Source organism: Zootermopsis nevadensis, unplaced genomic scaffold (genome assembly GCF_977971745.1).
Source record: "Zootermopsis nevadensis isolate Lab colony 2312 unplaced genomic scaffold, Znev_1.0 Znev_ptg000004l, whole genome shotgun sequence".
NCBI classification, from domain to species: Eukaryota; Metazoa; Arthropoda; class Insecta; order Blattodea; family Termopsidae; genus Zootermopsis; species Zootermopsis nevadensis.
In genome coordinates this window covers 4,699,090-4,726,269 of record NW_028259136.1, presented here as the reverse complement: position 1 = coordinate 4,726,269, position 27,180 = coordinate 4,699,090, and the positions used below count along the sequence as shown (strand labels likewise).

General features: G+C 41.4%; 1 protein-coding gene across 2 annotated transcripts in view; it reads right to left on the bottom strand.

Annotated features, from left to right (window-relative positions):
• LOC110829151 (nucleolar protein 4) overlaps positions 1-27,180 on the bottom strand; it is a 260,141-nt gene that overhangs the window by 101,252 nt on the left and 131,709 nt on the right. For both annotated transcript variants that reach the window (XM_087342916.1, XM_087342917.1), the window contains one exon: positions 16,316-16,840. In XM_087342916.1, coding sequence (XP_087199042.1) covers positions 16,316-16,840 — 525 coding nt within the window. The remainder of the gene's footprint in view (positions 1-16,315; positions 16,841-27,180) is intronic.

Sequence of the window (27,180 nt, the reverse complement as noted above, 5' to 3'; positions counted from 1 at the left end):
TCCAACACCAGCATGTAGGTTGGCCTTAGTTTTAATTCCGTCCAGACAAAGACAACGTGGAATCCTACAAACAGTGGAAATACGGGCGGAACCATGAAAAATCTTGACTTGGCTCAAGACCGCAGTTTCTGCGGGAACAACTGGGAAGCATGTAGCAGTGCTGGGAGTAATTCTGCTCCTTGGGCCTGTTTCTTATCGTCTTGTGAAAGCTCATTGGCGGCGGACAGGCGGGCAGAAGACAACCAAGAGGCTTGCTTAGTGCTTTTCTAGGTAGCTTCATCGTGTGCACTCGGGAACACGAGCCTTCTCGTCTACCTCTTTACCAGCGCTACTTCTTTCTATACTGGATAGAGGAAGAAGAAGAAGAAGATGCAATAGAAAAGGGAGAAAAGAGATAAAAAAGAGTTCTACCAGACCGGCTCCCAACACTGTAGTCATGGTAGCCACCAAAGCCTGGGGAGTATGGAGGAAGATAAAATGAAACACCCACACTTCAAGAAAATTTATACTTTTCGTTTATTTGATTCTTGTTTTTTTTTAATTTCATTCTTTCAGGGTTGGAAACAATAACATACGAAAGAAGCATCTGAATTTAGAACGTTCTTCTAAAATAACAAAATAATTAGAGAAATATCAGACAAAATAAATTTAAAAATAAAATAAAAATCTCGAGAATTGCACGGACTGAGAAATTACATATCCAGAAGCAAGCCTTTGCAGTAACCCCCACCCCCGAACCGTACGTGGTAACGTGTGGACGCGGTGTTGTTTCAGAAAATATTTAATAAGATAATTAGAAGGAATCTACAATTATGTCGACAAATTTACTTGTTTATGAGTGAAAGAGAAAGTGTGTGATCTCAGTTGAGTATCTGTCGAGAAAGCTTTGCTATATAATATACGAATCGGTCTGTCGTGGCTGATTTCATGGAGAAAAGCCAGAAAAATCCTATTTAAATTCCAATTATTTGAAACAAAAAACTTTGGAACGCGAACCTTCGAGTGCGGATTATCGCAGCGATACATCGACTCTCAGTCGTACCAACCATTACACAGAACTGAAGGACGTCTCATCTGTCCATTGAAACATGCGACGCGTTATAGGACGAGATCGCATTGCACATTGTTTCAAGATTAAGCTTGTCTCCAGATGATAAATAGCACGTATTAAAGGGGCGAATCTTCGTTTGGTGTCCAGCGCGGAAGATAAACAAAGGGTAAAACAAGGCTCAGTGCCTACTGCCTGCCTCATCTAGCCTCAGCCTACACCCGGCATCCTCCGTCTTTCGCTCCGCACACGTACAGAGGAGGGGCGTTAACCAACAAGTACGCTTGCTTCCAAATGACAGTGAGCCTGTTTCAAACCAGGACACCTGAAACAGTACACGAGCCACGGGCTGGACACTAGTTCGATTCCCGACTCTGCTTGACAGCATGGCTAAGAATTTTGCAGATGAGAAAGGAAGATTTAGTAAGATCAAACAGTACAGATAATGTTCTGGGATGTTGCGGCGTATGGTTAGTATCCTGGCTGTGTGCCTACTTTTGGGTGGAACGCACTGCCTCCATCATCAGCGCTGAGGATAAAATACTTCATGGCGCAACGGCGTAGAAAATCATATATAAAAAAAGAAGAAACAGGCGGGAATCGAACCCCGGTTATCGGGGTCCTAGCTTAGTCGCTAGTCTTCATAAAGTAGTCTTGGCCTACAAAAATGTACATATTTTTCTCGGTTATATACAATAAGACGTCTCCTTACTTCTGAATATATTTTGTTACCCCTATTTCATTAATGGCTCATTCAAAGTATTCAATAGCGGTGAGGAGGGGGAGGGGCAGTGAGGACTGTCCTCGGTTACCCCCCACAGCGATGTTACAGCACGCGACTCGACTCAAGCACATAACATTAAATCATCCTTCCTTCCTTCCTTCGATTCGTTATCGTCATATTCAATCCTCCTCAATTAATTACAAGCATTCAGTCGGCAAATAACTCCTTTGTACAGAGTGGGACATTCCTTGTACGGGTCATAGTTTTTCAGCATATGGAGGAAACTCCAATTACGGTCCCAAAAGGTTCATCGCTGTCACAACGAAAGTACTCCAGTGGATCCAACACAAATGCAGAATGAAAGATACAGTTTAAATTCTCGTCCATACCTCAAAGAAAACAACGCGTTTCCATTACAGAGACCGATTGGTCAACGCTGTTTACAAGGAAACAACAGCTATTTAACCTGAAAATCATTCGAAGCGCGTAATACATTCTGCAGACAAAACTGCAGTTAGTAAAACAGAAGGTAAATATAGTTACCACTTTAAAGGGTTAAACACAGTTCCTCATAAAGAGACAAATTTTCTGTGTGTTACTCTGAGTGTTTAAAGGTGTTACGGTGTTCTGATATGCATGCAACCAGTTTTGCACGTGACGTCTACAAAAGTAGACGCCATGGACCTTCAAAGAAACTAGGAAAAAAGAGTAAAACGAAAAATCATATTCCGCGAAATCGTGATGAAAATCCAACATATTTGTTGTACTGAAGTTAAGAAGTGAATCTGGAACAGGTCAGGGCGAATGTTTCACCGCGGGTGGCTTTCTATTGAACTTTGAAATAAACTAGGAATCATCATGGTTCGTCACGACAATGCACACTCTCACGTAGCCGAACGTGTCAAGTCTGCATCACGTAGAACGATGTGCGAAGTGTCGAAACACGATCCTTACAATCGAAGTTTGAAAATTTCTGACGATGACCCGTAAAATTGTCTAAATTATAAAATTACAAAACTAAAAGTCAGAAGACAAAAAGATTGTCTGTTAGGGCTGCTGATTGAGATAGCCTCAGACCAGGTCCGTATCTGCTATTCCCCCCCAGTCCTTAAATTTTTATTTAACTTCTATGGAATATGGAACGCACGGCTTCGTCCCGATTAATATAAACCTGCACGCATTCTACACCTGAAGATTTGATTTCATGTACAAACCAAAATTGGCAAACACGTCGACTTAAATTTCTATATGAAAGTTAAAAATTTAAAACGGAACAAGTGTTAGTGTTCTGAGAGAGTGTAAACGATACAAAAGTTTATTTTCTTCAAGTAAATATTACTTAACTATTCACTGGTCCAAGGAGCCCTAAAAAATATCTAAATAGATTACGAAATCTCCAGAAAGGGCGGCTAAGACCCCACACTGGGTTGTAGAGCCACATATAATGAAATATTACTTTATTTACATTTTCAGCCAAGTTGAAAGAACTTTATAAAGCAATATGAATGAAGTTGTAACTAACATTTTCATTATCTGTTGCTATGTTTTACTATGACTTTCTTTTGTTACAGTATCAGGTAGCGAAAACAGGTTTTACTGCTTTACAATCACAGATTAATGTTCAAGAACACAGCACTTTGAAGAAGTATTAAGTTAGAAATACGTATATCATCCTAGTAATAAAAGTGGGCTCGCGGTTTAGAACACGTTCGGTCTTGGATCGTGGGTTGGAAACCCGCCCAGGGGGAGGTTGTCTGTTCACGTTCTTTTATGATGTGTTGTTCTCTATAAGTAGAGCTCTCATGATACGTTTATTCCGTCCCAAGTAATCACGAGAAGTTAATATAATTATGCAATTCTTGACAGTTCACATACCCTAAATTCCACTTACGGAGAAAACAATATATAAATATTAAAATCTACGTTGAAATGGAGAACAGCAGTTGATGTTCACTGACAAATTACGGTACATTATTCAAATGCAACGTATCAGATACTGGAATTACTTAAAACATCTTCTGAGGTGATGTTGGAACAAAGCACATATTAAAAAGACGGGGATAGAACACCGCGCAAAGAAATACCAGCTTTCTTAACCCCGGCAGGCGGCACAGTGCTTAGTTGCACTACACCCACGAAGAAGACACAGACCCCAAATTCACTGGTTGCGACGCTGGGCGGGGCCCAGAGTACTGACGAAGACAAGTCTTTCTTACCTTCCCTTGCCGGAAATCGATGTTAGGCCATTCAGCTGGTAGCCAGACGTGTTACCGTCGGACCTATTGTGGCTTCTAAATGTATGGTCTGGGGTGGAAGTTGTGATGAAAAGAGAATGAAAATTAACAATTTGCATAGGACGTCACTGCTGTTCTCACCCGCTCGGCTAGGGAAAGGTGTCTCGATTAAGGGTATCGAACCCACGATAAATTGATTGGAGAGCTATCCAGCAGTCCCAAGGCTAAGCGACTACAGAACTCTGTCGGCCTCAGACTTGTGAATTCACGAACTCGCTGCATTTAAAGTAATGTTCATATTCTAATAAATTTAAGCATTTTATGGATTATTTTCAATATGGAAAAGTATATTACGTCCTTATGTGACAGTGGCGACAGTGAACGATTACCGTAGTGTACGACCATGCCTTCCTAGTGCTTTTCATACAAAAATTACATGACTGTTGTCGAACCCCGGGGCCATATAGCGGAAGCTCTCAAAGTCCGCAACAAGGCTATTATAGAACATAAAAACAACTCTAACATCTGTAACATTTATTTCAGACAGGAAGGTAATACACAAATTCGGCACCTATACGTGTATTCACGTTACTTTTCAAGACAGACATTTTAAAACGCAATAAATACGTAACGGATTAAGCGATCCATATTCATGGCCCAGAAAACTATTTCAGCAGTTCTTATAACGGGTATTCGAAATAGTCTGACTCACTGAGTCCTAATACAAACTACAAATACAAATGCACTGTAGTTTTGGTGATGGCGAACTGAGGCTGTAGATAATGGTACTGGAGAAAACCTGGCCCAAGCAACTTTGTCTACTGAAGGAAGGGCTGAATCAGAATTGACTGCTACATTTTTATTTATTGGTTATGTAAAGTTGAGAAGGGCAGGATACGACGTTTTTGAACTTTACAGTGACCAAAAAGTAACTAATTAATCCTTAACTATAAATAATTAAAATTATAACGAATGTCTGTTACATTCCGACTACAAAAACTTCAGCTCCACGTGACGTGTGATGACATTACTTTGGAAAATAAGACGCAAGTTTGCGTCGCGGTTACCTGTTTAGAAGTTCTAAAATAAACAGGCGAATGAAGACTATCTTTTCGGCAATACATCTCACAAGTTCGTCGTTAGTTCACACCCCTGGGTGTAGTCCATCTCCTCGTCGTCCCCTCTTCCCCACCAACACAACTTACTCATCAAACTTGTCTTGTCCTTTTCTCTTCCGACAGTCTTTCTAGGCCGCGGAGGAAGCGATGGACTGAGAGCTCTCACAAGTTAGTAGCTGCGAAGTTGTGCTTACTGTTCCAAACAGTGCCTTGATCCACAGCCTTGATAGTGATATTATCTGTTGCAAAAAAATAATCCATCTTCTCGCCACGGATTTCGCTAGCGCAGGAACGGAGTGACAGTATGCTTCAGGGTCATTCTTTGTTTATATCGCTTTGTCAGCTGATTTTTATTTAGTGTTCTGTCTGACGACAGGTCCATATGAACAGGATCCTTCCATCCTTTTCTCGGACTGGGACCTGTTCATATACGTTCTTGGCAGATGATCCAGAAGTGGTTTGCCATTGCCTTCTTCTGTGTGTGAATGGAGTAATTGTTGGGATGCCACGGAGGAAAACTCCGTGTTGCCTAGACCACGGCCTTGCCCAACACAAGTTATAAATTCGGGCACCGCCGGGAATCGAACCCGAGACCCCAGGATTACAAGGCCAGCGTTCTAACCGCTATACCACCGTGGCGGTTTGTCAGTTGATTACGTTACAAAAAAAGCATCGAAAGGAAAAAATAAAAGAATATTATTAGTGTGCTTGTCAGACTATTTGAACTAAACTGTCGTGGACGATTTCAAATAGCTAACTCGGCAATTTCGCTGAAGAAATGTGCTGGCAGCCGGTGAACGGACCAAGATTCGAACTGGTAGACTCCTAAATCACAAGAAGAAGCAACGGGTACATTACAACGTTCGAAATGAAATTTTGTTTGCCCTTTGAAGACGAAGATCGTACAGTTCTTACCTCAAAGAAAATACAAGTCTCCATTACAGACCAACTGCGTAATGTTGCTCAGGGAAGTATCACTGTTAACACTAAGAATCGTATGTAACCCATAAATCACTCTGTGGCACAAAAGTCCATCATTAAGAGTTTATTTCCTGAAGAAACCCCTGAAATATTTCGCCAACTATCATGGAGTACTTAAAACAATTGGGATCACTGCCATAGCATTCAATTTCTGGCTTTACAATTGTAGACAATTGGAACACTTTTTAAATGTTTTTAACATTTTACGTCACAAGTTATAGTGACCCCTGAAACATATTAGAAAGCAGTTTCTGGATACAAGACTAAATATTCTATTCCTAATATAATGGCCAATGTCAGTCACGCTAGTTTGTACGAGTGAGAAACAAACTGAATTAACTTCTGATGAATGTGCCTCTGGTAGCAAGGACGGAAGCTGAAGTTGTGGTGGCTATGGATCTTCCGAGAGAAGCAGACATTCTAAAATGGGTAAGTTTGTTTATGCCAGAACGAATTATTTTTACGTAGATGGCAGTAGCAGCTTTACAACAGTCTCTCGATTGTATACACACTGAGGGCTCTCAGTCTACTGCTAGGAAAAATGGACAGATACAGGCGGCGTAGTCTTCTGATATTTTCTTTACACGTCAAACTTAGCATTTCGCGGGTCATCTGTGAGAGAACCGATCACCTGAAATGTTTACAAGTTCATGTTTTGGTAGCAGTGTGTGTGTTCTTCGTTCTGTATTTCTACTACATTGTGAGACGGTTTGCTCTGGGTGGGGCTACGGCTAGTGTATTTAGAGCCATCTGTTTAGACATTCTGTGCCAGTACAAAGTTTCTGTGTTATAACGTTTGGAACTCTAAGATGAACTTGGTCTTTCAACACTCAGACTATATACTACGTTTTGTCAATGACAGTCGCGGACAGAAAACTTCATGGTTATTATTTTGTTAAGCAGTCAACCGGAAACAAGATTTCAGGTACAAAGATGGCTGTCTGCTGGGTTGTTGCGCCTTCCAGTCATCGCCCTGATGACGGAGGCAGCAAGCTCCTCTGAATCATCGGTAAATTTCTACCAGACTACACGGAGCGACTTCCCAGAAGACGGAGATTTTCAAACGTAAAGTACCTAACAACGACAAGAGAACTTGAAGATTCAATAACGTTAACACGAAAACCCACCACCGGATATGATCCGGAACTATCCATCTCTGAGTCCCACAATCCATATTAATGTTATCTTACCATATGTTTACAAGACGCCGTTTTCCAAGAAATCTCCCGACCACCGTTTCGTATGAATTCCTTGTCTTCTCTGTCCTCTCAACATGTCAGCCTGCTAGAATTCACTGGTCTATCAATGGCTGATGACGTACATAAACCACGAAGTTCCTCGATGTACAGAACGCGCTTTCGCGAGAAATCTGCTGTGGAAGTACGAGCAACTGAAGGGTGTGGTCCCACTATTCTTGCAATCGAATGGTCGCCTAATTCAACCGCTAAATTTGTCTTGTTCGTGAACGTTACATGACGAATCCGCTGCACCAAACAGCGTATTTAGGATCGCTGGTGACGAGTGTCCGAGAATCCCCCGATGCCACGGCCGACATTGGTTAGTGATGGAGATATAGATAAATACTGTCACAAAACTAAGCCTTTTGAGGAAGCAGTAAGGTATATGATAAGAAGCAAAGATAAAATATAATGGACCCACGCACAAACTTTTAACCTCGGCACTGAGTGATAAGTTTGTTCCAGGACCTTTAAGCTCTAAAGGAAAACGTATCACGGAAGAAGAGACTGAGCGGGTCCCCAGAGAGAGTTTGAACGTGGTGGCTAAAACAAACACGTACACCACCAACACGTGTAACTTGTATTCGGAGTTGCACGGTTCGAATCTCGCTCGGTGCGCCGGGTATCCTGCTCCTGTTTAGTAGATATGCTCTTTCTTAGCAGTTCTGTTCAAATGCTGATTGATACAGCACTTTCACCATCTCTTTCGCCATCCTCCTTTCCAATTTCCCGTACCGCGCATAATGAAACCTTATCATCTCAATGCTAAATCAAAACGAAAGCTAACTGTCCGTCCGTCACACCCCGTTTCTCCCATACGACATGTCGCTGAAAAAAAATTTAAATACAAAAATGTTCCTCCGGCAGAGTCAACCCCGGAAAATTATTGACTTCTCTCTCTCTCTCTTTCGAATAAAAGGCACAGGGGTGTCTAAAATACAATAACGCGCCTCCCCCCTACAAAAAAGGCCTAACAAAAGCTCCTCTTAGACACACAACCAAACGCAAACTACATATTTCTTATGTTTAAAAATTGGGTGCAGGGGAAAAGCAGTAAATATTCAAAAACGTTTTTTCACAACCCCAGGAAAGTTATTGATTTTCTGTGCCGAAAATGAGGCCCTCTATTATGTTATGAAATTCATTCAGCATTATTAAATAGTCTATTAATGAACCCCTAAGCATGAAAACGTGGATCTATCAATTGAAATGCACAGGTTAGAACCACGAGAGACGACGTAAGCATCAGAACTGCATCACATGTTCTGATAAGATAGCAGGTTGTTCCTTCACCTCCATGCAAGAAGACTGATTACATTGCAGGTTATTTAATGACGTTCTATCGACAATACCGCTGTGATAAGATAAACGAAAGAGGGAGAGGCTGGTTAAGTTAATCCCCACACATCGACTCAATGTCAGTCAGTTCAAAACAGGTCCCAGTTTATAATTGAATACTTGTTGTAATTTAATTCGGAAACATGGTAATTTAAATAACACATATCAAGGCCTGTATATTATGTTGTCCCATTAAGTTCTGCAACTGAACAGTCAACATCTAGTGCTTTCTATTTCTATTTTGGTACGTGTTGCAATTTGAGCCCTGAAGCCTATTTTAGCACCGGATTTAACCGAAAATTTACAGAACGAAACAATATCAAAAGAAATAGAGTTCAGATTCTCACTACAATGAGTTAAAATGATTGCCTTCTTGAATGTTGCGCTGTGAAGTCTCGTAGAAATTGTCCGATGCTTACTTAGATTCATCGCCCTGATGATGGAGGCAACGAGGACCTCCGAAACGTCGGTAAACTTCTACCAGACTACAAGGAGCAACATCGCCGTGGAAAACTCAAATCTTACGAGATAAACACGTATCCCAAGTCAGATTTCTTTAAAAGGACTGGATGCAAGCTGATGGATCCTATCAGAAGTCTTTACTATTTATACGAAAAGTACAGAATTCTGTTTGTCTCGCACATGGATGACGTGGAATCGAGATGCGTGGAAAAGCAGAGAATGCATCTCAGGTCAGACACTGTTGGAGAATAAAAGATGTGAGAAATGGAGGGGGAAAGCAGACCACAGGACAGACAAAAAGAGACAGATAAACCAGACAGAAGGAAAAATAGAGGCAGGCACGAGAGAAATGGATTGTATGTATCTAGTAGAGGAAAGCAAAGCTGAAATAAAATTAAAAGAACTCTTTACTTTTGTCTTCGACGCCGTCCCATTCTTGGCATAGCTTGGCTGCGAGTCCAAGAAGGAGCCAACTGTGCCCTCCACTGCTGAGACACAATGGTCGCGGGTAGGCGGTGAGAGACGGCAGAGCGACAGGATGTGTAGGTGAACAGACAACCTTCACACACGAACGACTAAAGCACCGCTGTTATGGATCTACTTCTTTAACTTTGGAGGATTAGAATTCTGGACATCTGTTAGGACTCTCGGGCGCGAAATCGGCCCATCTTAAGACCAGTTTAGATGACTTCGTTTCACCACGTTGTAGGGTTTATGAGTACAACGGGGAGGAGCTCACATGAATGGTAATAAGATGCAGTAGGGAGGGGGGGGGGAAGTACGTGTCATCAGATTCACGTTCCTCGACCAGAATAATATGCGAAAGACGTCTGTTATAATTCTGGTTATTTTATATACAACAGCCGAAGCCGGTAATCGAGAGTATTCTTATGTAACAGATGCTTAGAATCTGATTTGAAATTAGTTTCTTTTTCTGTATCTTAACCAACATTACCGTCAGAACTCATATCCAGTGAAAACTTTGATGTTTTCAGCGGAGAGTAATTTTGTGAGGGGCAGTAAGTTCTGTCGTGGTTAATATTTCATTCATCTAACAATAAAGGGGGGTACATTTACTCTGAACTGCGGTCCAACATCTTTGGTCAGCATCCTCTACTGAACACACCGGAGAAATCAAAAAAATAATTATTTCGCGGAGAGACGCGTTCAGTTACCGAATCAGCATAAGATTTTTACTTTAGGAAAGGTATAAACACTTCAACTTTTGTTCGTGGTGGTCTGAGGTGTGACGCCGTCAACGTGTAGGCAGATTCCAACGTTTCGGAGAGCCACTTAACATTAATTATTATTTCCATACCAACGCCTTAAGAATTTCGCACTAAAGTCTACGAAAAAATTTATACATTAGTGCATTAGGACAAGTCGACGATAGCCGTCTTCTGGGTCATGACGATGTGCGGGTTTGTAGGCGAGTAGCACAACCCAGAAGATCAACATGGACATTTTCATCGATGTGAAGACATCAGATCTGATACAGTTCGACTTTTCATGAGGGTCTCATAATTTAGAAACTGCAGAGTTGACTTCCTCCACGTCGGGAACTTGGTCAGAATGTTTACCTCTGGTAGGTGGAGGAGACGTGGCACTAAAGGAAACGAAAGGAATTAGGGAGCAGACTGTCGAGTACGAAAACGGGGAGAAGCAGCCAAGGAATAAAAAAGGAAAGAAAAAAAGAACGAAAGAGAATACGCTTCTAGGGTATGTGGAGCGTTACGAGAGCGTTTTTGGGTGGGTGGAAGATGGCTTGCTCCCACCCTCCTGCCAGAAGACAGGGGGTATGTAGTATCGGCAAGAAGGGAATTACGTAGAGAACAGGGGGAGGGGAGAGGAAGAGGAAACCGAAGGGTAGTGGGATGGGATGGAAGTCTGTGAAGTAAAACGGTGGTGTGGGGGTCGATCAGGAAGACAGAGACAGTGAGTAAAGAACTGAAATGAATATCTGGATGGAGACTATCCTTTGCAAAACGGAATTGCACACAAGTTTAACCTGAAAATCGGCAGAAGAGATAGAAAATTATTGCAGTAAGTGGATATAAACTATCAGCTGTGTGTAGGATTCGAGGCTTCCACAGCGGTGAAAATGTTTTATCTTCTGCGCTGTTAGGGCGCGTAGACTTGTTGGTAAATACAAAAGTTTGGGAGAAGCATACGGTTTCCATCTTCAGAGGTCATGTAAACTGTCTGTAAGTGCTGGAGGATGCTGTCGCTAATCTTAGGAACGGGTCCAATTAAGGAAAATAAAATATTAAAAAATTACTGTGTTCTGGGACGTTACGTCCTGTAGACTTTTAGAAGTTGACCGACGCTTCAGACGTACTCAACGCCCTGACGCTGGAGCCAACACGCACGTCGGTCAATTTATACCAGAGTACACGGCATACAAATTTCCAGAAAACATTCTACTTCATAATCGTCGCCGTGAGAATCGACAGCCTGAGAGATGAGAGAATAACATGAAGGAATATTGGTTGTAACTGAGTAGAACCATCTCAGGGCCTCACTCTGAAGAACCGCGTTAAATTTAGAAACTGCAGTTGCCTTAAGGAGGTGAAGTTTCATTGTGTATTTGTTACTGGGAGCTGATTTTGATTACAGCTGAGCATACCTTTACATTTTATTTGCTAACACAGGTAATTGCCGTCCGAGCCACGAACATGGGCAACCCGGGCTCCGTGGAAGAGTGAGAGGCAAACGCATTTCTTTCTATTCATAAACCTAACCGGAAAAGAAAAGAAAAGAAAAAAAAGCGAAGCGAATGAATGCTAATTGCAGCTCAAGCCACTGCATTCTAATCCGATTCGCAACGCATTAAGTCGTAATTTCAAGACGTGTTGTGTGAAATTCTACACTGAATAGCTCGCAAATTTTGTGGCTGTGATGTATAAACGGTTAAGGTGTATCTTATAAAGATATTTCCCTTTCAGAGCTCTTGTCTAATCCACAGGACTATTTTCCTAAGATCTATTTTAATATTATCCTTCAATACACGCCTAGATCTTTCGATCGGTGCGCTCATTTCTCCACTGCCTCGAGCGTGCTACATGCCCAAGAACCCAGAGGTCATCCATCTTCATTGTCGCCGCCGCAAGAACTTGAATCTTTATGTAGTTATGTATCGGCTACAATATGTGGCGCTAACAAAATTTTGCTTCCCTCAACACAAAGTACTTGGTAACTAATATTTGGGGGGGGGGGGGGCCCTAAATGGATCTTTATCGTTATCCTACATTCGTCGAGGGGGGAGACTGAAACCATAAATTCCCCCTTTAAACACCCTCTTCAGCTCATACAGCGTCGTTAAATAAATCATATAACAATCAATAACGGAACGGAACAAGCAGTCCTTTCATTTTATCGACGTGCAGTATAAAATGTGCTGCAACATGGGATGACGCGACGTCCTCCACGCAGATCGTGTCCATGTTTTCAAATTCACTGGAGTAGAGTTGGAAATGTTGAGAGTAGAATCAAGAGACGGGTTTGCTCAGCACCGCGGCTTCGTGAGCATAAAGGGGTACAGGAGGGTTACAGTATACCTGGATGGAGGAGCACTCTCCTGTAAACCAGGCAAAGATAGGGGCACCACTCACGCGTATTGAATTAGGCGAGGGGGTGGTGTCAAGTTTTAACAACCAGAAGTCTGCTTCAAGAGTTTCCATAGTTCGGCCTCGTATCCTTGGAGTACAGGCTGCTTCGTTAGGATGCAAAGGGTTCAGATTTTGTTTCGAGAAAAAAAGATTTCGCAAAAAGGTCGTAAGAACCTTTATCGTAAACTGCATCCATCTCTGGCCTCTTCCCGCTTCGTAGGCCGAAACGGAAGATATAAGAAGTCAGATTCGAGGTTCTCACTGCACAGATTACACAGCGTCAAATGTAAAAGTCATGCATAGGAATGGACGTGGATATTCCTGTGGCATGTTTTAATGTCACGTTCTAGGAGCTTCCTGCTGGGACTGAGAAAGTTGAGAAATACCTCAGACAAGACAGCAGATTTCTTAAACAAAAATTCGAACCTGAAACCTCCAGGCTACGAAGTAGGAGTGAGGAAGGTTAAATGATTTGATAAACGTTACAGGATAACAGCGTATCTAGGTTTTTATTTCGTTGGATGTTTCGAAAAATGGTCATCCAAGGGATACTTTTTACTACGCAGACTCACATATCAGGTAGTGAATGATTGCCCAGGGGTTTGGAAGACCTAATAATGGAGGCGATATGTTACTTCAAAACGTTTGTAATCACAAGCAAGACATCAAAGCGACAAAACCCAAAAGACCACAATCTAAGGTAGCTTACTTCACCGAACATCGAAAGCACAGCCAAGTAAATTCAAAATGTGAAACTGCTTGGTTGAAGTCATCGCTGTCGTTTTAAGTACATGGCAACGAAAGACGAGTAGCGGGTTTGGATGCAAAGCGGAGAGGAATACCATAACGCCCATATCGGGGATCGAACCTCGGCCGTCATTTTGCTGACTGAAACTGTCCACGTCAAAACAAACGCGGTCACTGCTGGAGCGTTCTGGTGTCTGTGTCCGGGTGTGGTAGAGGGTCTACAGAAGTCATCGTCTGCCGTTAACTACCCCGCTGACACACCCCTGCACTGTACTTTCAGCGTTATCCATCTTCAAACCCCTTTCACTCCACCTCCTCAAGCGTCTGTACCATCTCTTCTTCTACCACCAACGCCAAGCACCCCAATCCTTCACTCTCCCCTCACACCCTCCTTCCAAACCGCCCCAGTCCTCTAATTTCTTTCTTCCATCCATCCACCCACCCACAACACTCAGCCCAAAGGGAACCACGTCAGTCAGTCGCCTGCTACTATCATCCCCTTTCCACTTCTTCATCCCCCCTTGGGTATTCTCTTACTTTCCAGCATCCCTATCCTGCACCCTTGTCTTGTTTTCCAGTTCCACCCTTTCTGGCTGCTTGAGCCTCCTCCCCCAAAGGCACCTTCAGCCCACCCACTGTGTCGACTTCTCTTCCTCTCCTTCCTCCGGAGGATCGATCCGTTAAGTTCGACTTCCCAATGCTCAGGTCGGTTTGCTAGATCTCGCTTGATCCGTTCGTCGTCTCCCCCTCCCTCTTGTAACTTTTGGCAAATACAGCAAATACTGCTACGGAGAAGGAGTAATTATTTTTTTAAAACATTACGACACTTGGTGAGATTTCAGGTTCTCCATCACAAAATATTAGTAGGGTTGAAGATTTCTGTCTTCTTTAATTTCGCCTCACATGAAGATTTGAGTGGTCAGCTTCACGCTGCTGCTGTACCTCCAAAGACGAAACAAAGGTGTCCATCTGACAGGAGACTGGGTGTGGCCCAGAGCCGATATGGGCTTTCTAGCGATGAGAACAGGGAGGATTGGACTCTTCTATATTTAACTCTAGGACGCACTGTTCTTGATCACAAAGGAATCAACAAGAGATCAAGATTAAGTCTATGGAAGAGAACTCCCATGAGTATAGAAATAATTGGTTTCAACATCGACCGAAAGATTACAAGTTCCTGAAACAAATCGTGAACTACCATTCTCAGGAAGAGAAAACGTGAACATCCTCTAAAGAGACTTTTGGACGACGTGAAACTGAGGCCGGAACAGGCCATATGATGCAAATTCTTTTGTGGATGCGGTCCTGATTATCGCTTTCCGTTATAGGAAATTCTTTGACCACCAGCGTTTAGGAAGCTAACACGGTCATATTCATCCCTAAAGACTGAGGCAAAATACATCTCTCCGAAACTACGATTTCTCCCTACAAGTCCACATGGCGTCAAAACTCACACGACCAACATCGGTATATTCATGCCATTTATGCTCTAACGAGTAAGAATGTTTTAAAACCAACGACAAATTCATACAATCGCTGTACTTAAAATGATCTCTTTTACTTCCCAGGCGTTGTAATGTGATTTTCTGAGCGAAAAACAATCTCGAAGTGACGTTCGTTGTCCCTGTCTTACTGCAGTAAAAATAGCTTGTTGTCAACATTGCGGTGACGCAGGCTGCAGTCTATCCACCACACACGGGTGTGCGATGTGTTGCCTAACATAATCGGCGGGCAAGGTAAGCACGCACGTGCAAAGCTACTGACCACACCTCAGCCACCGGTCGACAGAATTCAAGCTCTGGGCAAAGCTAATTAGCAAACTGTTCCGTGTTTAACATGTGACGGATGACAGAAGAAAACGTGTGTGAACTGAATCAAAACTACGACAGTTTACGCGGGATTTGGAAACCATTTAACACAAGACTAAACGTTCCTATGGACCAGTGAATCAACCAGCTAACTAATCTACTAAGCTTACGGATCCACGGTTGAGCATCTATCGGCTTTCAGATGTTTTCAATGTGGCACATTTCAGTTTCCTGCTTGTATAAAATTACCATAAAATGACTCGAGAAGCTCGAATTTTTTTTTTAAAGAAACGTTTGCTCCTTCCCCATGCATTTCTAACAAGGGTAACACATACTTGAAAATGTTAGCTCAGTTGAAACCAAGTGATGAGTCATGCAATCTAATGCGGGTAAAATTCCCTTAGGGTCGTCTATCTAGAACAACAGCGTTCAGAAAGTAGCAGAAAATACAGACACTTTTGCGAGTGTGGGGGTGGCTGAAAATCGAGAGCCACTTGCGGGTGTACGAGCAAACGATACTTTGAAGTATGGATTTATTTTCAGTTACGGTTAATTTCTTGTAAGAGTGCATTCTAGAGCAGTGAAAATGTTTATTTAATGGAGAATTAGAGTGTACGTAAAGGGACGAAGGAGTTCTTTACGAACAAAGAAAAGAGTTTCTTCCACAGACAGCCAGCAATAGGAGAAGCTGTAGGGTGCTTTCATTCCATTTCTGTGCTCACAGAAATTTATTTCCTTCAAACTCACACAAATAAAATAAAACGAATCGGTCTGTCCGACACCAGTTATGATTTATGTGAGAACCCTGTCCAAACCTCCGCTGGGTCTGAAACTCCTGACACAGATATTCCAAGACATCATTTCCCTTTATGCGAATCCCAAGACAATAAGACGAAGATCTCGCGCGTACCAAATATTTCGAACATGAAATGCACATTTAAAATAGTATCAATACAGAATTATACTGGCAACTGCTAACACGATATTAATAAAAGATGGTAGGACTTACCTCAACGTCGATCTTGAGGGCGTCTTCGTCGGTGTAGCCCAGACTACGCATGTGTTTCAGGTACGTGGTCGTGATGGGGAGACTGAAGTCGATGTCCGGCGGGTCCACGAGCTTCTTCAGGTGGTTATTGTTATGGATATGATTATTGTTGTTCAGACGATGATGGTTGGCACTCGGTTTCAGCGTTAAAGGCGTAGAAGTGGCTCTCTGTTGGTGGTTATTATGATGATTGTTGTTCAGATGATGGTGATGGTGGTTGTTCAATCTTCGGGAATTTGTTGTGTTAGGGGAGGATTTCACAGTGATGGGGGATGGCAGGCTAAAGTTATCGGAATCTGCGGAGGGTGTAAGGGGAGGCTGCTCTAGGTCTGAAGGGATATGTGTAAGACTAGAGCTAGGGGCGGATTTTAGGGCGTTGGCAGCTGTAATTGGAGAAGGGGACCTCGGACGACGCTGACAGTCGGTGCAACCCAGCAGAAAGCGCGTCACCGCCTCTCGGGGCAGAAACGCGTACGTCTCGGTGATCTGGAAACCGTCAGAGGGCGACGAATGAGTTGATGGCACATGACCATGAATGCAGGAGGACTGTGCAGGCCATGGGAGGAAACGACCAGAGTCTACCTATGATTAATAAGAATCTTGTAAAGTATAAGGGAATTTACTACACGATCGGAGATCCTCGGGACGATATTTCAACCAAAGACGTCCCAAATACAAAGCAAAAATGTTGAATTCCTATCCCGTGCGCGTTACTTGCCCAGGCCATGTATTTTATTTTATTTTATCATCCTAATAATATATGACGAAGAGTACTTATTGCATAGTCACTCACTATACAATTTTGTCTACCCTCCTGTAACTTCATCCCTCTCGCGCCAAAATATTCTCCTGGGCACCCTGTTCTCAAAAACCCTCAATACGTGTTCTTCACTCAACTTGAGAAACAAACCTAGACACACAAGTAAAACACTTTAACGTGAACTTCAATAAAAAATTGACTGTCACAATATTTCTGTACAGGTACACAAAGTTGCTTCTCCATTGGCTGTTTCGACCTTCATCCCGTGATGTTTCACAAAGACCCATGTGGCCACAACCCTAAAATGGATAGACGTTTTGTAACTGTCAAATTATGTCAAGGGTTTGAAACCTAACAAGAATAATATACTGACATACTAATAATGTCAGTAACTATGAAAACGTTGTCATAAAAGAAAACTGTGACCAAAATTATTAAAAGGGACAAAACAATTTCCCTCTTATGATTAATAAACAATAATAATGCAACAAAAATGACAACAACAACAACATCTGTATTCGCCTTTCAGTTGCTTCCAGCTGAAACCTGATTATAATTTATGAAAACAGTAACTGAAACACCGTGTACTAAAACTGATATTACTCCTTTAATGTTATGTAGTGAATGATATAAAATACGATTAAATATATCTAATGTAAACTTGTGGTGTTACGAGTAGCAAATTGTCGGATATAAAGACAAGAGCTGCTAATATAATTACTTAGAGCGTGGCGACTGGACAAACTGAAAACAGCATCAGTTTCAAGCTTCTGTGCGGCCCAGTTCGTAAGCGACAGAACAGCTTACAAAAGCAGAGAAATAAAGCAAAAGATTGCAAACCTTGTCTACTCGCGGTTGCCTTACTTCACCATAACTAACAGGCTAACCGTCTTTCGAGGTTTTCCCCTCGAGTGAGTGGTGTTTAACGATGTTTCGTGCTACAAAGCGAAAGTAACTACACATCGCAGTTTTGCCGTGTAACCGGTACATCAGCAGTTCCTTCTGACCAACTACCTCACAACACAGCAGGAGGCTTGACGTCTAAAGAATTGGCCGTGACCTAATTTAATATGCTATCACGGCGTTTGCCTGGAGGAGCTGAGAACAGCAACTAAACAGCGTCGGTCTCGACAGACGGTCCGCGGGAAATCCCGAATACGAAGCAGGAGTACCAACCACTCGGCAGAAAAGTTCGGTGGCGCGTACGATTGAGTAAAAGTGACGTCACGACGGTATGGCCCATCATTCGTGACGAGACGCTCGTGAGATGCATAAGGGTCAATTTGGTAATTACATTGCTTGGTTTAGCAGACGAACGTGCTAAGGGAGCATTCACTACTTTGCATTTTACCTTCTACTCGAATAGCATAATTACGTTTCGGCTAAGCGTCTCGTAACATCACAGCGAAGTAGAGCAATGTATCAGAATCCACTAGCACGTCACGATTGTTATTAATATAACCAAGTATAAGGTTACGGTGCCCACTTTAAGCAATCTCAAAATAATTCTGGTTATTCGGATATTTTACGACGATGTATAATACTGCTAGGTTTATTTAACGTCGAAGGCCATGTGGTAGGCCTAGGGTGTTGTTACTGATAAACCTGATAACGATACAATCCATGCATTTGCTAACAGACACTGAAAAGAACTTTACTTTGACCTGGATTTCAATCGATAACGGAATGCATCTCTGCCCCTTTTTCAGTTCTAACATCGGAGAACACGACTGTCGTAAGTGAGGTGTTTCTGACCTCCTCCATTCAGATGCTACGATGAAACCTTAAATCAGCCTAAGATCTCTAGTTTCATACAATTATTCACTGAGATGTGCTGGAGATGCATAGGTAAAACTTATGCTCTAGAGGTGATTCTAAATAGCATGTTCCAAATACCTTTATTCCGTGCAAAACCTATTCTGGTACCCGTTGCATTCAAGAGCAAAGTGTCATTGTCTGTTGAACTAAGACCAGTCAGCTAGGACGCGCGTTAAAGTACGACTTTCATCAGAGAAGTAACATCTACCAAATATTGTACGGTTAGTGGATTTATATCACGGAGAAACTCGTCTGTCCTATTAAGGTCGATGATGATCTCTCGCTCCGCGAACCAATGGACTTCTGCTCGCCAAACAACAGTTCAGAAATGACTGCACATCTTATGGAGTACTTCCTTTGTTTTGGAACAAACCCAATGTCAATTGAAAGTTTTCTTTGTTCTTAAATAATCAGAATGTTCCGAAGTATGAGTTTTCTTTCGCGTTCGGGGTGGAACGGGAAGGCGCCTTGTATTCTGCTAGATCCGATAGATCGAGCTATTCCAGATCTGCCGACCTGCCTCACGAGGAGGCAGATCACAAACTTAAATATGCATATTAACAGTTACAACAACGACAGACAGAAACTGTGATATATACTGAGACAGATTTACAGAACTCGTACGTTAATTATAAACAAGGTACGAGAGTATAAAATATTACAAACTGAATGGTAGTACGCATTTACCTTATTTAATCAGTTCTCAATTCCAACATGAACAACATTCTTTAAAGTGTTACACATTAAATATGGAAGACAGTTCTATAAAAAGACCCTTTCCCAGATAACTGTCAGTGCACACAACTGTTACATGCATTCGACTGCAGGCGTTTTGTAAGAAACACGACTAACAAGAAAGTGTGTATACTAATTGTAAGCTTGTTATGAGTTGTTACATAATATCATGTTTCACTACCAGCATTACTACATCCTATTAATTTACATGCTACTGCACTCTACACACAACTGTTTTCATTTGTTTTTATACGGACATGCAGTGCCGCAGGTGGGTATATTCTGTAACATTGCTTCGTCTCCAAGCTTTCTGGAATGTACGGTCCAATTCCCGCATGACAAATGTGTTTATTATACAGTTTTCCTTTATGCAGACCGTCCGATGGCTCATAAATATCTATAATGATTAAATTACTAAAACATGGCTTTTAACGTCCATTTGAGCTATCTTTCGGATAATGAGACTGCGACATTAACACGAAGACGAAGAATGAAGAATAAGCAACCAACAACTGCCCCCCCCCCCCCCCCCAAGATCCGTACAAGAACTAGCCAACTCTGTGTAAGCTCTATACATCGCGTATAAAAATATTCATTAACTCAAGAACGAATTACGATTAGGAATGTATCTGGCCCGGTCATTCTGGTTAATATTATCGTAGTTCTATCAGCTACTTCCAGTTGATACGTGAGTACACGCATAAAATATATAGAAAAATCTTCTACTCTAATTTCATCAGAGGGCTGTGATGTAAGGTGTAGTAACTGGTTACAGTAACAAGGTATAAAGGGGAATCAGTAATGGTATAAAAAAATAACGAGGGTGTCATTTACCACGAGAATATAGGCTACTTCTTCACATTATACAGGGCTATTCAAAAAGATTGTCGGGGTTTTGTGAATTTTTCTGGGGCAATGCATTAAATATACGATTATTATCATTACACTGGTGGATAGAGAAACTCTCAAAGTTTTGTTCTGTACCTCCCGCCATCCAGTAGTTACGTGTTTGGCCGCCAGGTGTCAGATTTTGCAATATGGCGGCTAACGGTAAGGAGATGGCTTTTTGTACTCTCGAATATCATCAAAGTCGGTCCGTTACCATTGTCCAACGACACTTCCACACGAAATTTGGGAATAATCACGTATTTGTCCTCCCTCTATCTGCGACTATCCTGGATCTGAAGGTACGTATCAGAGCCGCCATTCTAAACATCACCGCTGACACGCTGGGGCGTGTGTGGGAAGAAATGGACTATCGTGTAGATGTCTGCAGATTGACAGAAGGCGCACATATTGAGAATTTATAAGTCATGTAAAAAACTTTGAGAGTTTTGCTATACAATAAAACAAGATTCGTATTCCTACCTCAATTGTACTACGTGTAGTGATTTTTTAAAACCCCGACAATCTTTTTGAATAGCCCTGTATTTATAAAGTCTCCTTGGACAACTATTGTAAAACGTGACTTCAATCAAATAATGGGAAGTTCAGGCCTTCAGGAAGATCCTTCCTTGAGGGATGCGAATAAAACGCGGAACAGAGAAAAATACAGTGATAAAGAATCTAATATAAAAATAAACTACATTAATCAACGAAACATGGCAGAGGAATATTGGATCAAATTAAAACGAACTAGAAAGACGAAGGAGAAATTGTTTTAAAAAGGTGTCTACAGAACTTCAGAAATATAAATACATATAAGGAGGTGAAATTAATAGAAAAAAAATTGGAACATAGAAGTAATAAAGACAAGGACAAAATAACAAATTAAGTAATAAATTACAGAAAAAACTGAAAGGGGAATATCGGTATGTGCGTTTATCAATGGAAGCGAGTAGGCCTACACAATTTAATAAACTGATTTTTTTAAAAATGTAAACGGAAAGAAAGAGAACAAAGGGAGAGAAGAAATACGTCAGAGGCAATCAGAAAGCACAAAACAAAGAAAATAACTGAGTAAGAACTAAGATTTATACATAAAGAGAGATGGAAAAAACAGGGTAACGAAACAAACACAAATAAATGTGAAGAAACTGTGAAGAGACGCGTAGCAAATATTCATTTTCCGGGTGGACAACAGACAGCTTCACGGGCAGAGTAAGCCAGTGAAATCCTCGTGGTTCATCCGAAAGTAGCCCAGGTTTCATTGATAGGTTCATGAAAATCAAACGACTCGGAACTGGTAGTACCGAATTGCAGTTCCAAATAACTTTTACTGAAACGACTTACTTTCGTGACACATTCCACGTTTACACACGGGTACTGAAAGATCCGGATAGCGGTAGCCTTTGCGGTTCCGCTACTTCTTCGACACGCGTGTGAAGCGGGTTGCTCTACGTCTTAAACAAATATGATATATATGTATTCATAACATCTCTCTAGTTAGATGGTAATGGTACGATCTTGGAAAATAAATTTATTTATCGTTTAACGTCATCAGTTTTTAGTTACTAGGACAGGACGAGATATCGAAGCAATATTACAAGTGACTGGTATTCAGAGATACCAGATTCGAATCCCGATCAAAACTTACCATTTTCACCGACTTATTTTGTGGGTCCGTCCATGAATGTATTCAAACGTAACTTAAAACAGACCACGACCACTTAATCCGACAAAGGCCCAAGGACGGTCGGTAGGCACTAAATATTCCGTGCAGCTTGCACAGAGCCGTTAAACCTATTCCATATTTTTCAGTCTGACCAGTCTAATGATGCGAAAGCACTTATTTACACAATTTTCATTCCCGTTAAAGCGCCACTTTAGGCATCGGGGCTGCGAAGAAAATAAGCTAACGCTTTGTATGAAACATTACGTCTGCTAAAAGCGTAAGTTATATTGACAGTTGCCATCCGACTGTTTTAGGCTCTGATACATGTTGAACACGCCTTATACTCATTATGCACACTCACAATTAATCACGTTTCCATCTGATATGGTAATTTAGCAAATTATCATACGACACGACTACTTTCAGGTTTAACTTCAGCGTGTCGTGTAGGTAAATTTAGGTACCCAATATAATACTCAGTTAAATACAAATTAGAAGGTGCTCCAACGTGACTGTAGCTTAAACATATTTTATTATTTATTTAGTGTTCTGTCTGACGACAGGTCCATATGAACAGGATCCTTCCATCCTTTTCTCGGACTGGGACCTGTTCATATACGTTCTTGGCAGATGATCCAGAAGTGGTTTGCCATTGCCTTCTTCTGTGTGTGAATGGAGTAATTGTTGGGATGCCACGGAGGAAAACTCCGTGTTGCCTAGACCACGGCCTTGCCCAACACAAGTTATAAATTCGGGCACCGCCGGGAATCGAACCCGAGACCCCAGGATTACAAGGCCAGCGTTCTAACCGCTAGACAACCGTGGCTATCTTAAACATATATACGATTTTATTGTATTACACATTAAATGCAATAAATAATATATGACATAAATAGGTCAGGAACTGTACAATTCGGTGGCGCGTTCGACAGAATTTAACATTTGGCCTGCGTAAATTGTGCCAGTGACGTCAGTGTTGAATTGGGGCCAATGTACATTGTGTCTGGTAGGATAATGAGACCATCACGGAGGATCCCCCACCCCAAGGTAACCACGGTAACCAAGGAAAAACCCAGCCATAACAACAGTTGACTTTACATAGAAGTAAAGTGGAGTTATGAATGCGATGAATATTTGTCGGTGCTGTGTGGACCACATCTCGAACGAGCGTTGTTGGGGTACGTTGACGCCATCCATCAGAACAATCCACAGACAGTAACATTACATTTTGCCCCTGGTCAGGGACACGACATGAAACCGGATGACAAATGAAATGCAATGCTTGATGCAATTCTGCGCTACCAGCTTGACGACTTGTCTTTTATTTTCGTTTTCGTCTTTCGATTTAAAACGTCTAAAAACAAAGGATAAGTAAGAGAAGTCTTTTGTTTTACGTTTACTGCTTGTTACAGAGAATTCAGTCTTAGACTTGTCTTTAAAAAAAAGTCGGTTTAATGTACTGCAGCAGTGACCTTGACATTCTTACTGGGATTGTGGCCAATCTTCAGAAACATTCAGATCAAAATAAACTTGAACGTAATACGATTTCGTCTGGTGTAATTTCTCTGAAAGTGGTTAGTGGTTACGGAGAATTTTCAGTATAAACTACCCATCTCCATCAATAAAAAAATTAGCAGCAATGCTACTGAAAATTAATACGAAATACACAATAGAACTTGAACATAAGTAATCCCAAAGCACCCGGCCGTCTATTCATTTTACACACGATTCAGTTTAACACACGGGCATAGATAGATAAATTATCGTCATTATGAATCATTTATTTATTATGCAAATTTTATAACGAGGTTCACGTTTCTTAGTTCTATAATCTCAGCTCTAGAATAAAGAAATATATTCGTCTTGTGTCTCAGTATTTCTAAGCTGTGGGCTATGGGGTGTTCCTTTTGTCTCTGACTCAGTCCAAAATCTGTGCTAACTTCTTAATTTAGATAACATAATTTGTACAGAATGGTAATGGGTGGTTATTTTTTCTACATCACAAGGTTTCAGACGCAAACAAGTATCCTGTACGAGGGAAATGTCTATTTAAAGTTCCTTGTGCCGAGGGATATATGGTGATATACAGTTGACCCTTGGCGGCCGTCACCATGCGGAACACGTGTGGCAATCCCCAAGGCCGTGTATGAGCTATATATTACTAAGTCAGTAAATAAACAAACTCCATTCAAATCACGGCTTACGATACGTAAGCAAACCCCGCCACACCTAAAGAATGACATGAGTACAAACATGTTACGTTCTGTGTGCATGCACATCCGAATTTGTTCCATTTCTGTGTTCCTGAGAACCAAAAGTTCATTTTATGATACTCGAAATATTTCGTAGTTAAATCCTGTGTGACATTTTTGGTTCCTATGGCCGCGAGTCTGAAGATTACTGTCTTCTGAAATGTTACGTTGCGTAGTCACAAGGAAATAAGTCATCGCCATGATTATGGAGGCAGTAAGCACCTCTGAAACGTCGGTTAACTTGTACCAGAATACACGGCCCAACAACTCAGAAGGCAGCCATCCTCATTTTTAAAAATGTTCTGTATAAAAAGGTTGTAAAATTTTGATTCTTGAACCTTGTCCAACGTCTAATGTTACAAAATTACACAATGTTATGGCTGGATCTATCCCCGTCTTCAGGTATCGTGAACAGGAAGGACACTTATTCTGAGCTAATCTCAATCACTAGACCCTCACCACTCCTGAAGACGAGGACACATCTAGTTCTCGAAACGACGTGAAATTTTATAACATCAGACGACAAAGTCCCAAAACCCAACAATTCAGACCGTATTACACCATCGTCAGAACCCTTCAGATTAAAAGTTGTAAAACATTATGACAGCGATATTTCATGTCGTACGTCACTTGCGTACGCAGGGATGTTTTTGATCAAATTTATACCGAACCTTCGTTTCAAATATACAAGCCGTTACGAACCACATTTAAATTTGCTGTACATCATTTGGCGCTTTATAAAACTTACTCGTATTTCGCCCAGTAATTTCAGATAATAAAACTTTTGATAACACATAAGAACTAATTAGTCGTCTACGGATTCAATTCGCATGCTATGTGCGAAGACAGACGCTTAACGAGAGAAATGGGTAAGAATTTTCTTGAGCATCCTGTAGTCTGCTGAGATAGTGAGCGATATATTATCGCCTCTGGACCAAAACAAACGAGAAGCACGGAGCTGAAGCAAGCAAGTAGCAAACTTTTGAAATCGATGTGTGGAACAAGTTTTGAATGGCATTCAACAGGTGTCGGAGCAGGGCCAGAATGTTAAGTGGTTCAAGCGAGAGAAAGCACAGAAGTCGTGAGTGATCTGCTACTGAATGGATGCTGTGTTACTGCTCGCACCTAATCGATTACTTCCCTTTACAGCACCATCATTTTAATTGGTTTAACATCGCATTCTTGTATCCCCACCAATTTTTCCCTATTATTTAATGACAGTAACAAGTGCTAAGATAATCCGGAGCGCTGACAAATTGTAATTTAATGGGGGAGATACATAACCAGCCCTTTAATATGGAGGGAAAACAAGTCATAATCAACCCACAAAAACGATAGAGATGAAAAATAGCTCCGAGAGAAATATATTACGGCCGAATGGTCAGAAATCATACTTCCTATTCGGGAGGTCCCGGGTTCAACTCTCGGCCCTTACATCACCTATCCTGATAGGCATTTCGTGGTTCCTCTCAGGCCCTTAGAAACTTAAATCAGGCTACAACCGCTTACTTCCATATCCTTTCCAATTCATTTATAATCCTATTATACGATGCTGTATCATTTTGTGGTACTGACAGCGTCACGTCGTTAAATAAGCAACCGAACATAAACAGTAATCATATAAAAGAAATCAAATAGGCTTAATGGAGAAATTCGTGACAAGCCCAGTCCGTAGTCAGAAGACGCACTCTGTGAGTTTCGTAGTCAGTTGGAAATTCAAACTTTCATAATTTTGTGTGGTCTGACTTTCAGCCTTTCTTTCAATAATCAGAATCCTAAAAAATAAACCTTGTTTCGTGCCCCAATGTAGGGGCGGCCTAAAATTCGACATGCCTGGCAAGGCGCCGGATTACGATCGGCGTTTAAATTCCGAAAGACTATTTTAATATCCGCATTTGCGATATATTTAAGCCTAATATAGACCCAATGAAAAGCACGCAATTCGTTTTGCACGTAACAATCTGTGTATCAAAACTGGTAAATATTGAAGGAATTGTGATTAAATTCTCCGGTACAGATTATCTGCAATAAAATCTATCTACTGGTAAGTGTTGGATTAAATTCTACTATAGGATTTATAAAACTCAAATTAAATTCCATCACAGGTAAATTTCTTCTTAAAAACGGGGAGGGAGAAGGGATTGATAGGTGGAAAAATAACAATATATTGCATAAATTATAGTTAATATTAGGATTAATAACTTTAATTTAAAATATTTCTTAAGTAATCAACTCCACGGAGTGGAAGCCTTTTACAGAAGCTGATAGTACGCTCAGCTAGTCAAAAGAATTCCCGCCTTCTGTATTTAGGGCAGGCAATGCTGGGTAATGTTGGTACCCATGGTAATCAATACAAACATGAGACCCAAAGGTAACCAGTGTAACCATGGTAACTTCAGGGTAGGGTAGATTAGGCTAAGTTATAAAAGGCCAAGGTAGGAAAAGGTAGGTAGTGTTTGGTTAGACGTGATAAAGGGCAAGGCTGTAGTAGGCCAGGTTACATATTTTAAAATCAATATTTTCAAAGAACGGGAGTGGATTTATTTCGATATGCAATGAAGTATCTAAACTTTGTTAAACTCTGTAATTAATCGATTTGTAGGACACCAAATGTAACGATGAATACACAAATTCGAGAACACATAAGGATAATACGCGTGTTCTGAACAGGATTACAACTCGGTACCGCCGTTCGTTCTCCGGGATC